This window comes from Podarcis cretensis (genome assembly GCF_951804945.1).
Source record: "Podarcis cretensis genome assembly, chromosome: 9".
Classification (NCBI taxonomy): Eukaryota; Metazoa; Chordata; class Lepidosauria; order Squamata; family Lacertidae; genus Podarcis; species Podarcis cretensis.
This window is the reverse complement of record NC_137178.1, coordinates 52,386,473-52,404,970: the sequence shown is the minus strand read 5'-3', so window position 1 is coordinate 52,404,970 and position 18,498 is coordinate 52,386,473. Positions and strand designations below refer to the sequence as shown.

General features: G+C 44.1%; 1 protein-coding gene and 1 long non-coding RNA gene across 3 annotated transcripts in view; one reads left to right on the top strand and one right to left on the bottom strand.

Moving 5' to 3' along the window:
• Positions 1–5,361, top strand: part of ENPP6 (ectonucleotide pyrophosphatase/phosphodiesterase 6) — a 26,233-nt gene extending 20,872 nt beyond the window's left edge. The window contains exons 7-8 of the mRNA XM_079989928.1: positions 2,955–3,078; positions 5,113–5,361. Of these exons, the coding sequence (XP_079846054.1) occupies positions 2,955–3,078; positions 5,113–5,318 (330 nt within the window). The 3' untranslated portion in view covers positions 5,319–5,361. The remainder of the gene's footprint in view (positions 1–2,954; positions 3,079–5,112) is intronic.
• Positions 1–18,498, bottom strand: part of LOC307223718 — a 19,745-nt gene extending 1,247 nt beyond the window's left edge. The window contains exons 1-3 of one of the 2 annotated variants that reach the window (XR_013842213.1): positions 17,632–18,498; positions 17,410–17,519; positions 2,325–2,406 (exon numbers count right to left, since the gene is read on the bottom strand). This is a non-coding gene — a long non-coding RNA (uncharacterized lncRNA). Of the gene's footprint in view, positions 1–2,324; positions 2,407–17,409 lie in introns of both variants that reach the window. The other variant, XR_013842212.1, reaches the window with a different exon arrangement.

Here is an 18,498-nt window from a genome sequence, read left to right as displayed (position 1 = left end):
TGCAAGTGTTGTTACCAGCACCTGACTGGTGCTGGAAGCTTTGCTTAAGAAAGCTAACACCAGCTGGTTCTCATCAGTGTCTCCTCTTCTGTGTCGTTGAAGGCTGATCAGCTGCAGGTGGACTCTCCACCTTCAGGCTGCTGTTCAGCAGGCAAAGCTGACTCCTGGCCCATGACAGAGGGACTGACAGTCTTCCAGATGTGGGGAACATGGTATAGTTGAATGCAGTTTTGCAGCTCACAGGAGAAACAATAGTGTGCAAAATGAAAGTAAAATTTTAAATCTTTTTAGTAAAAGTGTGTGATGATGCGTGTGCCTACTTTAACAGATTATCAGCATATCATCTGCCATTTTGGATACACACACACACACACACACACACACACACACACACATTTAAAAATTACAAAAGATTAAAATAAAACATAGTTTACATGGTCCAGGCACACCAGCTGTAGGGGGGAGTTGGTAGAGCACCTCAGCCAGCTATCTTGTTCCAGTTTGTCTGTATCACCCATTACTGTCTCTTTTGTCTTGGAGGCCAACTGCCCAAAGCAGAGTTCATTAGAAGCTGGTTGACACCAGGAGAGCAGTCAGGCCTAGAAGTCTTCTTAAATAAAGCTGAATTTCCAACTCAAGACTATTTTAACCTTGGTTGCTGTGGTTCTTATTATGATTGTCCTGTTAGAGGACTCCAACGCAGAAACATAGCTGATTTGGTACGTGTCTCCTTTTTTGCTCACCATGCCATATTCCTTCCAAAAAGTAGTAGGGGCTGCCATGAAAACAATGGCCTTACACACATCTGGAGAGATGTCAGAACTGATTTATGATTTGTTACTTTTTATTACTTCCCAACAAAATATAGGTACAGTTACTTTGGGTTTGGGTCCTGCCAGTGACAAATATGCAAAACTTGAATGTCACTGGCATGACACATTATCACTTGTGTTGGATTTTAGGCTTATACAGTGGAGAGATACATGATTTCTGCTACACACAGTTGCAGCATAAAATCTGCCACTGCTTCCAGTGATGGGGTATTCAAATTCCCCTTCCTGTATGAGTGATGCCAACAAGAGTGAGCAATGGCTCGATCCAAAGAATTATGCCCTTCCAATTTATAGCTTCAGTGACTTTGAGCTAGTAACACAATAAACTGATGCTGGAATCCCTTTTGATTTTTATCTGCTTCTATTTATGATGAGAATCCTTGCCTGTCAGCACTGTAGTCATTAAAAAAATAAAAACCTTTAAAAACTCAGGAGCCCCTTGAGTATCCATACATTTCTCTGTATTTAATAGTCAGCAGATGTACTAGATAATTGAACAATTCTAGCTGACAAATTAAATCTGTTTCCTTTTCTCTATCTATTTTTACTGACAGCACTCAGAGTGAACAAAGGGGGGGAAATTGGCTCCCCCTTCTAACTCCAGAGCCCCTTTACACCGCTGCTCTGTTTATTTCATCTCCAGGCTGTCAGTGGTCTGCACAACGTCTACTATGTTTGCTAGCATTAACCTATGGCCTGCCAAGTCTTACCTATGGCCTGCCAAGACTATTGTAAAATAGTCTTATGCCAGCGTGACATAACTTGTTAAACCTTTCAAAATTTGCTAGACGCTGTTGGCTCATCTAGCAGCGTATCAAAACTAATAAATCAAAAGTGCCCTCTGCTCAGGTCCACGTATGAAGAAAATGCCTATCAGTGCCTGTTGAGAATGAAGTCAAAAAGCACAGCACCTTTCAGTACATAAAATCAAACATATTGAATGTATGGGATAATACATTCAAATGTATTATAGTTTTTCTTATTAAACTGATATGTCACCACAGTAGTTCAGCTAAGGTGGAAGTCAAAAAACAGGGCCAGAGTTATCAGAATGATAATGGAAAATGGGGACTGTGTTAGTGAAGCATACATTCCTGTAAAAAAAGGATCAAAGCCAGCTGCAGCTGTTGTGGCTGAAGTGATAAACCACAGTTTATTGTTTAAAGGTGAATGTGCAGTGTGCTGGTGCACAGGGCTAAAATTGGGCCACTTTTCTCTTTCCCATTTCTGCTCCAGTATTTGGCTTAGCATTATGTCCAAACTTGGGCTCATAGGTTGTATCTCTCAAAAAAAAACCAACCCATAAGTTATAATCAAAGTTTGTTCTTGGTTTACTGGTACAGTAGTGTTTTGTTTGGTGGGAGACAAACAAAGGCTTAATTGTGGTTTAAAAGATGCAGAATACAGAACAGAACTCTATAGTATGGGGGTTCATGGGTAGCTGGAAGAGATACCAAGGCCTTTTCTTAAATTTCCTTGATGCTTACTCACAAATATCTCCTTGATAGACGAGTCATCCTGAATTGTTTTTGCAATCATGGATGTAGCTTGGAAGGATGTCTGAGCTTTCTTCCTGCTCTTTGAAAAGATGAGGGCAGTCACTTCATAAAACACTACTGACCTGTTTGTGTTAATATAATATTGTGTAATGGTATTTAATCTATATCAACTAAATGACCAGTTAAACCCATTTACACAGGGCTCTCATCTAGGATGCCCTTCATATTTTTTATTTTACCAACCCTATGTCTATGGAGGACTAAATTGCAGTGCTAAATTAAAACTAGCATGGCAATCCTATACAGTATGCACACTTATCTAGGGCATGTCTCACTGAACGTGGGACTTACTTCTGAGTGGGCATGCACAGGATTGTGCTTCAGTCATTTAATATGTAGGCTCTGTATTTGTAGTGCTGTATGACCTTTTTTCAAAACAATTAAATACAATTACTTAATTTAATGATTCCATTCTTTAAATCCATTCATCTGGATGATCACCTTTACTTGGAAGGAAGTTTAATTAGTTTCACAGTGGAACTTCTTCTCAATAACTATGTTCAGCACTGAAGCCTGAGATGTGTAACACACTCATGTTGAACAGAATTTCTTTCCCCTACAGAGCAAAGAAAAGCTTCCATTCTGGGAGAATGGAACTGGAAAAAGAGATGCCTGGCAGAATGGATGGCATGGCTATGATAATGAACTGGTGGATATGAGAGGATTCTTCCTTGCATATGGGCCAGGTAGGTCAACTGGAGAAGTAGGTAATCACCCTATTCCTTCCTTGCTTGCAACAGATGCAGTTTTTGGTGCTCTCTGGTGAGTGTATGTGGACACTAGTTAATTGTGCAGATTCAGTCTTTCTGCTACAACAAGTGTGGGGAACCTGTGGCCCTCCAGATGTTATTGGACTCCAACTCCCATCAACCTCAGCAAGCATGGTCAATGGCCGAAGACAATGGGAGTTGCAGTTTAGCAATGTCTAGAGGGCCTAAGGTTCCTCACGCTGTGCAAATGAAGCAGAAACAAGAGTTACTTTACTTCCAACTTCTATGCCTTGTTTTAAACTGCTTGGGAAAATAGCATATAACTTGCCTTACCAGCGTATTTCCAGCGACTTTGTTAAAATATATTGTCCTAGCCATTATGAACTACATAAGGGAGCACAACTAATAAAATGTCTTTCTGTTTAAAGAGCACAGAATGAGAAAGTGTAAATCTTGCATAATATGGAATTTTATTTAAATCCTAATCCTAAATCTGTCATGAGCCAGAGCAACATACGCAGTATTTTTTTATAAAAATATTTATAAAAAAAATAAACCACAGTGGTTTCCAACAATATGAAATCCTAAAAAGTTAAAAGCAAGTTAAAAACCAAAAGAATTAAAAACAAGCATCAGTATACCATTGTGGGGGGTGTACTCTTTATTGCCTGCAAAGGCCTGGTGGAATAGAAAGGTTTAAAAGTTGGCACAGAAGGTGCCTGCTGAATCTCTATTGTCAGGGTCTTCCACAAGACTGGGCGGATGACACTAAAGGCTCAGTTTCTCAATGCTGTAAAATTATTTCCTTTCCCCACCCTGCAAAATAGGGCAATATTTATTTTGTTTAATATTACAATACACAAACATTGCAGTTAAAAGTAAACCTGTTAAGTACGGTAGGTCTGTGTAAGCCACCACTCAAGGATATATATTATAGTTAAAGGCAATTTTCTTTTTGAAAATTGAAAGCTTTTGAAAGCTATGATAATTGTGCTGGGTTGAGAGGTTGCCAGTAGTCTCAGATGTCATCAGCTACATTGGATGTTCTTGAGTAATATTGGCAGAAGGAAACATTTAGCTGTGCCCCCCTGTGTTTATCAAAAGTCTGGCTTGTCGTGAACTGTTTTTGTTCTTGGAGTTGCAAATTTTGGACCCCTCTGCCTACAGTCAAGGCTCTGTGTACTTTTTATTGTGTTAAAGGAAAAATAATCCATCATTCAAACCTTACGGAGAAATTATCTCTCTCCACTCACAGTAAACAAGGAGCAATTTTTCAAACATTTCATCTTGATCCAATCCTTAAACTATTCATGTTACTTGTCTGTTATCAGAGGAGTATCTTTATTTGTGAAAGCATTGAAAACCAGCTTTTGTTGGAGAAATAAGTTCTTTCTACTGAACTCAACAAAAGTATTCCAAGCAGTACTTTTTGATTTCCTGGAACCAGAGCAATTCAAAATTATTCAAGGCTAAGATGAAGTCTCACGGTCTATTCTTTGTCTGTTAAGCATATTCAGTCCAAAGTACATCCAAAGTCATCTCCCCCTCACAGAATGGGGTGGATAAGGTTCATTATTTCCTCAACTGGTATAAAAAAGGGCTATATCACCAGCAACATATTCAACTGTCTTTGATTTAACCATTGTGAAAAACCACGGTCAGCAAGATCCAGTCATTAAGTTAGGAGGTTCTTCCATGTTCTCTCAGATCCTCTGATATTGGACCAGAGGGCAGATTCACAACATGCACTAATAACTGTGCAGTAGTGACTGAAAGCAACTTCACATTGAGGCTGACTAACTGGTATAGTAAGCCTTCATGAGAGTACTATGGGGAGAAGTGAACATTTAAATGTGGACCATGCTTGCTAACTTTTGTTTGTATTGCTAAAGGCTTTCTGACCTCATGCAAAAGCGAGGCAAACGTTAAATTTCAGGTGATATTAATTTAGCTTGCAGCATTGCAAAGTACGCTACTGATCTAAAATGCCTCATTGTCATTTTGTTTCAGATTTCAAGTCTAACTTCAGAGCCGCGCCAATCAGATCAGTTGATGTTTATAATGTCATGTGCAAGGTTGCAGGAATACAGCCATTGCCAAACAATGGGTCCTGGTCGAGAGTGCAGTGTATGTTAAAAAATAATGCCAGTTTGGCACCATCATTCCAGTGGAGCAGCTCTGTGCTGGCACTACTTCTGTTTGTATTGTTTGTATAACAGATCTTGTTACTCCAGTCCCAATACAATGTCAGTCAGTGTGTCCAGTCTTTTTTTTCCATTCGTCATTTGAATAGCAGTATTAACACAATTAAATTGAATAGCAGTATTAACACAAAAGGGACGCAGGTGGCGCTGTGGGTTAAAGCCTCAGCGCCTAGGACTTGCCGATCGAAAGGTCGGCGGTTCGAATCCCTGCGGCGGGGTGCGCTCCCGCTGCTCGGTCCCAGCGCCTGCCAACCTAGCAGTTCGAAAGCACCTCCGGGTGCAAGTAGATAAATAGGGACCGCTTACCAGCGGGAAGGTAAACAGCGTTTCCGTGTGCGGCTCTGGCTCGCCAGAGCAGCGATGTCACGCTGAACACGTGACCCGGAAGTGTCTCCGGACAGCGCTGGCCCCTGGCCTCTTAAGTGAGATGGGCGCACAACCCCAGAGTCTGTCAAGACTGGCCTGTACGGGCAGGGGTACCTTTACCTTTTACCTATTAACACAATGCTGTCTGGGGGAAGATTATACATATGCATTTCTAAAGCATCAAATCCAGCTTCACATGTTTATAGGCACTAAGAAACATTATGTAAGCTCCTAGTTCTGGGGCATGCACTACCAATGAGGGAAAGAAGGAACATTTTCGATGGTATTCGTCTCCAGGTCCCTAACCAGCCCCCTAGGTGAAACAAGCACATGCTTAAGACTAAAAGGTCTACACGAAATCTAGCCATTTTTGTCCTAGAAGTCTTCCTGGCTTTGCATTTATCTACATATAGCAGGTATATGGAAAGCTCCATTTGCTGACTAGACAGCCACCCCCACTTAGGCTATCCCTTAAGCCAGGTGTGGGCACAATTCAGGCTCAAAGGATCTACTCCACTTGTATCCCCCACCTTTAAATCAAGATCCATCAACCTGAGCCTGGTACAAAAGACTCTGAGCTCAGCGTAGGACCAGAACTGAACTGACCTTAGAGTCCTTCCACAAAAGAGATCCATGGTTTACTACTACCCTCCCCATTGGGTCCCCACCCCATTTAATGCTTAATTTTTGTTACTGTTGATCAGCTAGGAACAAGAAAGCTTTGCTGATGTACCTCAAATTATCCAGAGATCTACCACTTGAGCCATAAGCCCTTCTCCATAGGCACCAAGCATTTGTTCCGAAACCAATGATGCTTTACTTGTCTATGGCCTTCCCTGCATTTCTGCTTTAAGCTGAAGACTTTGGCATTTGGCACTGTAATGGTAAACGTTTAGATCAGACAAAGGCTCCTTGATTTTACCAGAACTTAATGGCAATGCCACTCAGCTTCAGATAAAAGTTCCAGGTGCTAGTTTTCTATCCTGGCATGGAAGTTACCTCACAAATGTCACAAGTTCACTTCTTCATTCCTGTTCTGTGCTAATGCTGCAGATCAGTATGATTTTATTTAGCTTTAGCTTTCTTTAAAATATTTCCAGTGGGAAATAAAGAGTCCCTATTCTTTGGAAGTCAGGTAACCAAATTTAAAATGTGTTTCCAACTTAACCTAATGCCAGAGCAACCATGTGTGATTAGCATTTTCTTGCATTAAGGTCATTCAGATAATTGAGGTTTTACTGTCTAGAAAAGGGAAAGATGCCAAGCCCTTCCTCTCTTTTAAAGAGATAAGAGTGCATTCGCTCACCATAACTGCAAGAGATAAAATTCCCTTAACAGCTTGAAACACCAATGTGAATGTTAAAAGCAACTTTTGAAAAATTCTATATAAAATTAAATTTTCAAAGATTAAATATTCAAAATTCTTCATAGCTTTGGCTTCTTTAAACAGAAGATGTATCAAGGATTACAACTATGCACGAGCCTCTGCATGTCTCTGTCACATAGACACAGATATTAACCCTGACAGAAGAGTTCTGCAGTAACTGGTAAACCTTTATGCAATTTTTTAAAGTTCAAGTGAACCATCAAATCCATTCGAAGGAAAAATAAGTAAAAGAAAAACAGTCTTTTGTTACCAAGCTATTGAGTATACAAGGCAATATAGTTCTTTCTAAGCATTTGCAGTAGCTGGGGAACAAGCATCTATTATTTAAAAGTCTGTGTCATTCATTAATAGACCAGGCACTTTGAATTCTTTGGAGCACTCTCCATGCCTCACCACTAATACTAATACTAATACTAATACTACTACTACTACTACTAATAATAATATTTCAAAGCCATCACAAAAATTACTGAATTGCAAGTCAGTTTTTCAAGAAAATACGCAAATAGGAAGCACTAAGATATGCAAACAGTACAGAAGTCCTTTGTGTTCTTGTGAACATTTTTTTTTGTATGCTTTGCCTTTCATCTTCTTCAAACTTGAATACATTTGTGCCATCCTATATATGTTTACTCAGGAGAAAGCCTCTAAGTTCAACAGGGCTTACACCCAAGTAAGTGAGAGCACAGAATGACACCTTTTGTTTTCTATATATACAACACGAATTTAGCATAACACTCCATTCATAACAGCTGAATTATCCTGGTTTGCACCAGAAGGGATAGAGTTTTGAACTGAACCATTATTGTATCTGTATAGAAAAGAAGTGCCTTTATTGACTGATGCTGAGCCTCTTCCACAGTAATTGTGGTGGGACAGAGTTTTCAATATGTTCCCAGTTTAATGGGTGGGGGGTTGTGCAAATAGATACAGCATGATACCTCACTAACATGCACCCCAAAGATATCAGTCATTCATAATGGAAACAGAGAAGTAGCTATTCTTCATGTTGAATGACCTTAAGAGGAATGATTGAACCACTCAGTATTTTTGGGTCTTTTGTACTGATTGATGTTATACTTTTTTTTTAAAGTCAGAGATGTGCACTGCAACATTCTAATGTGTACTTAGCACAATTTGATGTGTTTTTTTAATGTATAGATAGGGTAGGAATGGGGGCAGGGTTTAAAGAAACAGTGAGTGATGTTTGGAATACTGGTAAACAATAGACTAATATAAAAAAGCAGCAAGATCTTTATGTTAAGTTGTGGGTTGACATAGCAGACGACACAGCGATTTCTCCAAGTAGCTCTTTATTTTGTAAGCTGGAATAGAACTGACTGCAAACAGCTCAGCCGGCCTGCTTTTATAGGCAGCCGGCTGTCAACATTGTAGCAACAACAGCCCAGAGTTCCCGCCTAAAATAACTGACGTGGACCTGAGTGAAAACTATCTACAGACCTGAGTGAAAACTATATACAGTATCCCCCTGCTGGCCCAGGGTGAAACTTCACTACATAACACCCCTCCCCACCGAGATAAGGCGTTAGTTACAATCGTAATGGTTTCCTTATATACAGCACTACGCGTAATGGTTCAATTAGGCACAAAAGCATATCGGTTACATTTCCCATACTTAGACCAACAGTGATACATGTCCAACAACATAGTCCTTTAAATAAGTTGGGCGCTTGGGAACTCTGCCAGACCGCCGGGGACTGGTAGCCAAGTCCGGAGGGCCACACAGTTCTTGCTGAGGCTGTGGTGCGACCCTAGGTGGCGTTGGAACCAACTCCCCTGGATCCACTGCTGTGGGTGGAGCCTCCGCAAGTGGAGTGGTCTGAGTCTGTGGTAAGTCTGGCAGACCCTCTGAAGCGGCTTGGTTCGGCTCCACGCTGGCAGTTTGCGAGGGAGGTGTAGGTGGGGCCTCGCCATCTGTACGTGTCTCTTCTGGAGCCGCAAGCGCAGTTGGGGGCACCTCGGTAGTGTCCAAGTCCCCAACCCTGCGCCTAAGCTGGTCTATGTGCCGTCGCCACAAGCGTCCGTCTTCGAGTGCCACCTGGTACGAGCGAGGTCCAGTGACTCCCACTACTGTGGCTGGCACCCAAGGAATGTCCCCCACATAGATCCGGGCAAAGACCTGGTTTCCTGGGACAAATGACCGTGGCGCGTTGGCACAGCCTGGGGGTTCAGCTACGGCAAAGTCCGGGTGTAGCCGGTCGAGCGGTGACCTGAGGCGGCGGCCCATAAGCAGTTCAGCAGGACTCTGCCCTGTGGCCGCATGAGGGGTGATGTGTTGCACGAACAAGTATTCGGTGACCCGCTCATGCCAATCTCCCCGGTCCAGGCGCGCCAGTGCCTCTTTTGCCGAGCGCACCATTCTTTCCGCTTGCCCGTTGCTGGATGGATGAAAGGGTGCCGTTAGGGCATGGCGGATGCCCAGTCCCAAAAGATACCGCTCAAATGTGCCTGACGTGAACTGCGGTCCCTTGTCAGAGACAAGGACATCAGGACACCCATGCGTTGCAAACAGGCCTCGCAGCACCCGGATGACGGCTTCGGTAGTGGTGGAGGGCATCAGGGCGACCTCCAGCCATTTGGAATAGGCGTCCACCACTACCATAAAGGTCCGGCCGTGAAAGGGGCCAGCCAGATCGATGTGCACCCTCGACCAGGGTGTCTTTGGCGTCTCCCAGGTGTGTCCCTTAGCTGCCGGTGGTGCAGGCCTCGACTCTTGGCACGCTTGACAGGCGGACACCCAGGCAGTGATGGCATCGTCCATATTAGGCCACCAGACGTAACACCGAGCCAACGCCTTCATTTTGACAATTCCCGGGTGGCCAACGTGCAGAGCCTTCAGGACGCGCTGACGGAGTCCCTGGGGAATCACGACGTGGTCTCCCCACAGCAGACAGCCGCGATGAGCTGAGAGTTCATGTTGTCTGGTTGCGAAGGGCTGGAACTCCGATGCAAAAGGCCCTTGTGGCCACCCCCTCCACACCCAGTTGAGCACCTGGCTGATGGTGCGATCCTGGGCAGACGCGGAGGCCACAGTGCCAGCCGATACAGGCGCTGCCGGAAGATCCTCAATCAGAAGGAGCGATGAAGCTGGAGCCGGGTCTTCCACAAATGCTGGAAGAGGGCAACGGCTGAGGGCGTCGGCATGGCCCATCGATTTCCCCGGGCGATGGATGAGCCGGTAGTGGTAGGCAGCCAGGAAAACAGTCCATCGCAGCATGCGTGGCGAGAGGACCGGTGGAGTTGGACGATCACCAGCGAGGAGGCCCAGGAGTGGCTTGTGGTCAGTGATGAGGTCAAAAGTCCTGCCATAGAGGTATTCATGGAACCTCTTCACTCCAGCCACAAGTGCCAGTGCCTCCTTGTCGAGCTGGCTGTAATTCCGTTCCGTCGGAGATAGCGTCCTGGAAAAGTAGGCGAGCGGTGCTTCTCTTCCGTCTGGAAAACGGTGGCTAAGGACAGCACCGATGCCAAAAGGTGAGGCGTTGCAGGCAAGGACCAGCGGCCTGGATTCACTGTACTGTACCAGCACACTGTCTGATGAAAGGAGAGCCTTGACCGCATTGAAGGCCGCCGTCTCCCGATGACCCCAGGCCCAAGGCGTCTTAGTGCTAAGGAGTCGGTGAAGAGGCTCAGCCACTGTGGCTTTGTGGGGCAGGAACATGTTATAAAAGTTCAGCAGCCCCAGGAACGCCTGCAACTCCGTCTTGTTCTTTGGGGTGGGGGCCTGCTGGATAGCGTGGATCTTGGATGTGGTCGGGTGAAGGCCGGAGGCATCGATAAGATAGCCCAGGAACTCTACCTGTGGAATGGCGATCTGGCACTTCTCCCTCTTTACCTTGAGCCCGGCCTCTTGGAACCTGGTCAGCACGGCACGGAGGCGCTCGAACAGCTGCTGGTGTGAGTCTGCAGACACCAAGACGTCATCAAAATATGGTACCACGCCCGGAAGCCCTTGCAGGAGACGCTCCATAAGGCTTTGGAAGATGCCAGGAGCCACACTCACCCCGAACTGCAACCGGCGGCAACGGAATGCCCCCCGGTGGGTGACGATCGTCTGGGCTTCAGCAGTGGCTTCATCGACTGGCAGTTGTTGATAGGCTTGGGCAAGGTCCAGCTTAGCGAAGACCTTACCCTCACCCAGGGAATGCAGCAGGTGTTGGACAACAGGAACCGGATAAGCGTGCTGCTGAAGTGCCTTGTTGATCGTGCACTTGTAGTCAGCGCAGATTCTCACCGACCCATCTGGCTTGACAGGCGTGACGATGGGGGTTTCCCACTTGGCGTGGTCAACCGGCTCCAAAACTCCTTGGGCGATCAGTTTGTTCAGTTGTTCGTCCACCTTAGCCTTGAGAGCAAAGGGAACCCGGCGTGGCTTTAGCTTGATGGGGGCGACTTGTGGATCAAGGCTAAAGGAGATGGGCGTACCTGTATATTGCCCCAAGGTGCCGTCAAAAACCTCGGCAAAGTCTTTGACCAGACCCTCAGTCTCTGCGTTAGAGATGCAGTTGATGCCGGTGACTTCCAGGCCGAGGGCATCAAACCAGTCTAGCCCTAGGAGGCTTGGCTGCTGACCTTCGACCACCACCAACCGGAGCAGGCCCGAAAAATCCTTGAAGGCGATCCGGAACCGGCCAACGCCTACCACGGGAATGTCGTTTCCCTGGTAGTCTCTCAGGTGTACGCGGTGAGAGTCGAGTTGCCTTTTGGACACTCTGGGTACCAGTCTTTTGATGGTGCTCCATGACACGATGGACAGGGCAGACCCGGTGTCGATCTCCATGTCACATGGAGCTCCTTCAATGAGCACCGTGACGTTCAGCTTGCGTCGCGTAGGCGAGTCGGTTTGGTCAATCGTGGTTCCAGACGGGCAGCGGCAGTTGGTGAGAGCGAAACAACTTTCCTTGGCAGACTGGAGTGAAGACTTGGACTTGCGAGTCGATGAAGGGGGGGTGTCAGACGGAGCCAATCGGCAGACCTTAGCGATGTGGCCCCTTCTGGAACACTTCCTACAGATGGCGTCTCTGAATCGACACTTGGCACGGGAATGGTTGCCTCCGCAGCCGGCACATTCCGGTTGGCCCTTGGACTTCTGTTGGAACTTCCTGCGCTCCCACTTTGTCTGGTGCATGTCATCGTCTTCACTGGAGGATGCCTCATCACTGCTGGCCTCTTCATGATGCACCGGAACTGGCTCCCTAGCAAGACGCGGGCTGCTGGACTTGCGGATCTCCTGGGCGGAGCGTTCAGCAGCTTCTGAGGCCACAGCCTCCTCAATGGCTTTCTGTAGCATGAGGTCTGGCTTGGCAAGGAGACGCTGTTGCAGATGGATGTCCCGGACCCCGCAGACGATTCGATCCATCAGGGCATCGTCTAAGTCTCGGAACTCACAGTGCATTGCAGCCTGTCGCAGGGCGGTGGTGTAGTTGTTGATTGACTCCCCCTCTGCCTGGTTCCGGTGGTAGAACGCATGGCGGGCAGCAATCTTGGACAGCTTTGGTGCGTAGTGGTTGCGGAGCTTCTCTTGGATCGTGTCCCATGGTGTTGCCTGGACTGCTTCAGGCGCAACCAATGCTCGGGCCGTCTCAAACACCTCAGGCCCACAGAGGCTGAGGAATAGGCCCCGCTTCCGATCCTTTGATACTGCTGTCAGCTCGTTGGCTTGGAGGTAGCAGTCGAACCGAGCGAGGTAGGAGTCCCATGATACAGAGGCTGGCACAAACGGCGGTAGAGGCACAAGTGAAGCCATGATTCCGATGCCGGCATGAAGGGCGATGGATGGAACACAGTGCTCTTAGCCAGAACAGTCAGCTCTGAATTGGTTCTGTCCAGTGATTTCGCTCTGTGATTCAGCTCAGTGATTCAGCTCAGTTCAGAGGCTGGCCGCATCTGGCTGTGCTCTGATGTCCATCGATCCCATCCTCGTCGCCAGTGTTAAGTTGTGGGTTGACATAGCAGACGACACAGCGATTTCTCCAAGTAGCTCTTTATTCTTGTAAGCTGGAATAGAACTGACTGCAAACAGCTCAGCCGGCCTGCTTTTATAGGCAGCCGGCTGTCAACATTGTAGCAACAGCAGCCCAGAGTTCCCGCCTAAAATAACTGACGTGGACCTGAGTGAAAACTATCTACAGTATCCCCCTGCTGGCCCAGGGTGAAACTTCACTACATAACACTTTATATCTACAGTATTACGCATTATTGCAAATACAATATGTTTACAAAAAAGCACTAAACAACTTGGTCTAATTGTGAAATCAAGGCAACCAGCTTGGCCCACTTATCTGGGCCAAGAAAAACATTTAACATACATTTTTTTAAATAATAAAACACCCAGTATCATAATCACAGCAGGTGTGGGGGATTTAACACTTTCCTTCCCTGCTGCACTCCTGATGAAATAAAATTGGTTCCTCTGAAGCTACTATTTGCACCAGAAGGGAATCTTCCATTAGGCTAATGGGGGGAGGAAGGGTCGTCCCATGAAAAATGAAGTGATTTTCATCTGAATCACTGCAGGGGAGGAAAAACTCTTCCTCCTTGCTATGATAACGATGATGATGAGACCCCCCCCCAAAAAAAAATCTGAGCTGCTATTTGAATTATTAAAAAATCAGGCATCTGAAGTGTAAAGATACATTTAACATCACTTCTACTTTGACCCTCAGTGGTAGGGTTTTTCCTTCCCCTTTATAATTTATACACTGCTTGATTGTTATAAAACCTGTAAGTGGTTTACAAGAAATATTAAAAATTGGTTACCAAGTTTTGATTTAAAACTTTCTGGTACATGGGTGTGGCCAGGAGCCAGAGTTTAGGGCAAGTTTAGAGGCAGAGTCTGGCAAATTTCAGAGCACTGTACAAGGAGGTAGAAGGAGTAGCAAAAGCTGTCTGTTAATTCTGGTGTTGGCAGTTATGGTAGGCTTAGCTTGTCTGAGCATATCCAGAAAAGTGGGTGTCAGAGCAATTGCCACTTCCATGCTACTGTGTTTCTCTGTCACCTGCTTCCGATTCCCAACCTCTCTCAGTACAATATAGCCTATGAAGTGTGACCACAGAAGAACCGCACATGTCCCCTGCTGCAGTCTTGCATGAGCTGGCATGTAAAACAGCTTGCTGTTCATCTAGCTTAGTATGCGTGTAGGTGAAGCATGCACACTAATAATGTAAAGATCCCTCTGCAACTTTTCTTCTATTTTTTGGAAGTTATCTGCCAATATTTGCAGCATCTACACAAATAATTCTGGCACCTTGCCCAGAGATCAAATGCGGATTTCACCCCCCCCCCCACTTTTGGTTTTTTTCTTTCTGGTTGGCTACCCTACTTAATAGAAAAGATATTGTCAACAGTGATGGAGGGTTATTCTGATTATTCATCAGCTTAATGAATGATAGCTGTGGTTGGTTTTTGTTTGTTTTTTTGTTTTGTCAAACAAGGACATAAAGGTGGAAAATGAGAAATAACTTAAGTTAACCTAAGTCTTTACAGTAAAATTAAATTTTGAATCTTTTGCCATTTCCTTTCCATGGCGTGTATTAGCTCTACAGCTGTATGAAATGGACAAGTTGAAAATGCTTGAGTGCAGCAGCAGGGGGGTTGGGGTTGCGGCAAAGGCTTTGCTCTGTTTTAAATAGAACCGTAGACACTGTGCTCATTTTATAATCAAATTCTAAAAGTATATCTGCACATCCCCAATTGTAAAAAACAGGGTAGTGAACATTGTTATCCATTTCCCCCAATAACGCTGAATGGTAGGTTTGTGTGTGTAACTCTCCTCCCCATCAAAGAATCAGAAGAAACCTTCAAACCCCACCTTATTTAAAAATAAAAAACAGGAGGGGGGGCATTGGTAAACACAAGGGGGATGCTTGAGGGCACCCTGCTTTTGGTAATGAAAACTGCATTAGGTCCTGAAAACAACAACAATATATTGCTTACATGTATGTATGTATGTATGTATATATGTCAGGCTAATGCTCAGAGACAAGATGAGAATTTCCTTGCTTATTATATAGCTCTACTTCCCTTTTTTTTTTTTTACCTCAGAGCTCCCTCTTCTGGCCTTACTTAGGCCTAACTTTCTATATTTAAAATTCAAATACATTTAAAGTTAACACACAAAGAAAGGTTTCTCTTTGATAAAAGCAGTCTGAAAAGCAATACTCTAAAGTACTGTAGTTATTATTCTATTGGCACCAACATGCTTTTAGAGAGGGGGAGAGGATAACAACATGAAGAGACTGGAAGCACTGCCAATATGAGATATAACAGGGAAGTGGACTCTGACTGGCTGCTTATAACAGTTCAAGAATGACCACTGTCTGGTTTCAGCAGTTTATTTTTAAGGAACTAGAGCAGGCTTCCTCAACCTCGGCTCTCCAGGTGTTTTTGGCCTACAACTCCCATAATCCCTAGCAAGCAGGACCAGTGGTCAGGGATGATGGGAATTGTAGTCTCAAAACATCTGGAGGGCTGAGGTTGAGGAAGCCTGAACTACAGACACACACTTTCATATCCAAGATATTATATTAGCTCCCTGAACAAGAAGGACATAAAAGCAAACTTTAAGTCAAGTCATTTTCGGACTTCCTAAGGAAATTTGGGCATCAGTATATTCTATGAAGAACCAAGAGTATCAGGTATGGTAATATTTGGTCAAGGGCAAGCAAGAGCATAATTTACTTTCTAACATGCAGAAAACCAGGCATACTTAAAACTGGGGGGTGGGGGGTGGGAGTTTCAACTTGGCTGGAAAGCAGTGATTATACATGAAAGGGGAAAGCCGGACTATTTGAAGTTTGGAAAAGAGGCATTAAGAGCAATTGAGTGAAGCCAGTGATAACATCACTCATCCAAGTTATGTCTTCCAATTCTTTATATTTAATGCATATTGAGATGGATTTGGGGCTGGTTCACACAGTGCCTCAACATGTTAGGCTGCACAAATTGCAGAGCATATGAGTGAGCCTTGGGCTTAAGCAATCTCCTCTTGAATGTGAAAATGGGGCCTACATGTCTAGGCTCAACTAAGGCATCTATTCACTGTTAAGAAGAAATGGATGCATAATGTTTACTGGACCTGGTATAAACATGAGTATGCAGAGGGTATACTCATGTATGAGTATACATATGGCACTCAAATGTTATTGGAAATGTGGGAGGGCCTTTGTGAAGGAAATATGTGAACATACTTTCAATACACAGAACTATGGAACTGCAGAATGTGTTCTTTCACTGAGTTTATTCTTCTAACTTTCTAAATTACTAGCTGCTCCTTTTCTTTAATAGACACACTGCTCTCAATACACTTTCACTCACATAATTTTTCCACTTACACACACATCTGTAATCCCTTCTTGGTTAAGTTCCCGCATTTATTCAAACTTTAAACTGTTGCCCTTTTAACATAACTTTTTTGTCCTTTTATGGACCATTGTCTGCTGTGTATCCCTTTGGAACATGTTCCCTTCCGTCCAATGCAATTCAGTCTGTTTTAGGTAAGCCCCCCCCCCCCCGGTTTTTCTGTTACTCTCAACTGTCCTCCTGCTACCCAGATTCAAATGGAGGTGAATGAAATGCTCACTTTGAATGTGTTCTCTTCAGCTTCCCTCATTGCAACTTTTGAGGCGAGATCATTTCCCACCTAATTTTACCATGTAGCTAAAACCATAATTTTTCTTCATACTGCTGAGGTTCCTGTTGCCCCTCCCTGCTGTTCTCCTCCCTTAAAGCACTTTTCAGGTCCACCTCACAAAGCAGTTTACATAAAATTATAAAAAACAGTAAGCATCAATCAAACAAAAAAAGCAACTGTTTTTGTTTTGAAGGTGCTTATCTACTTCTTTCCTGTTTCCCTCAGGGCAAGACTGTTCTATGTGGTGGCAGTTAGTAGAAGTAGGTAGAAGGGCAGCCCTAAGAGCTGCATGGTGGTAGCTCTCCAAAATGGCTCCTACATCCATATGGGACCCCACAGTTTACAAAAGGAGTCATAACAAACCTTGCGCTGACAAGGGTATTAGTTGTCTCTCATTGAATAGATAATGTGTTTGGGCAACACAGAGCTAGAATAACTCAATGAAGTGATTTAACAGAAGCCACATCTTCATGGCATGAAATATGAGAGGAAAAAATACATGACTCAACTAAAGCTAACGAGATAAGTCACCCATAAGGGAAATAAACAAGTTCGGGAAAACATTGTGCTCTATAATGATATTTTATAAAACCCAAAGCTAAAACGTGTTGTTATTAATGACAAACAGGATGTTTGTTTTTTGATATTTTGTAGTTTCATAAAGAGATCACATACTTGAGGGAAAGGGATTCCTTACCTGCAAATCTCTGAAGATAAACAGAGTGTCCATCACAAAATGGTGTCTGTACACAGTGAAAAGAGTGTCACTGTTTTTGTTCTAAAGTTATAGGTCACAAAGGTTAATTCCTGTAAATATAGAAAGTTGTGTCAAGTGCATCCAGTACCTACAACAGTAGGGTCCAATTCGATACTAAGTCATCCATCCATCCATCCAAGCACATTGCTAGATTTTACTTACTGACAAAGACTGGGTTCAAATGAATGACAGCATCAGCTGCCAGATGTGCTGAGTGGATCACATTCCATCCCAGTCCAATATTTTTTCATTACTGGAAGCAGCCTGTTAAGAAGTCAACACAAAAGAAAAAGGGAACAGAATATCTCCAAAAGGAGGTAGAAAAACAAACAAACACATCATTGAGCTTAAACTCTCAGTCGGTATTCTAGAATAACAGTAATTTCAAATCTTTTTTACATCCATCCCAGATGATGTGCTCTGCAGCTTAAGATAAGCTATGATAGAGGTTTGTTATCAAATTAAGATTTCAAAATATAAAAAGCACATGCCCTATTACAGAGCATTGACCCAAATTTCAATGTTTCCTCAACCCACATAGGATATGGGTTAGAAGGCCTAGGGAAACTGTGGGGTTATGGAGGCTAAGTTGGAATCAAGCGTAATATGTGTGACTGCAGAATATATAAACAAAAACAAAAACCCTCAGAGTCAGTTCAAGGTACCCAATATCATGTCACCAACTGCTGTGTGGGAACAGTCCTGATGTATGCAACAATACTGTCTTGTGAATTTATTATTGTTGTTTTCATTTTACTTGTAAGTCACCTTGGTTAGAATTTGCATCTTTAAAGACAAGATGTAAATAAACATTTGTGTACAGGTTATTAGTTAAGCCTATAACCAATTTCCAAGCTTCTCGTGCACAAGTTCATTTGTAAGTTTACCTCTTCTCTTAAACCAAACATTTTCAGAATATTTATTTGTATTCCTCCCCCTCCCCGAAGGAAATTCACTGAATATATTATTGAGGTATCTCAGCAGAGGCTAAATGGTCACCTATTACGAATGTTTTATTTATTCCCTCAG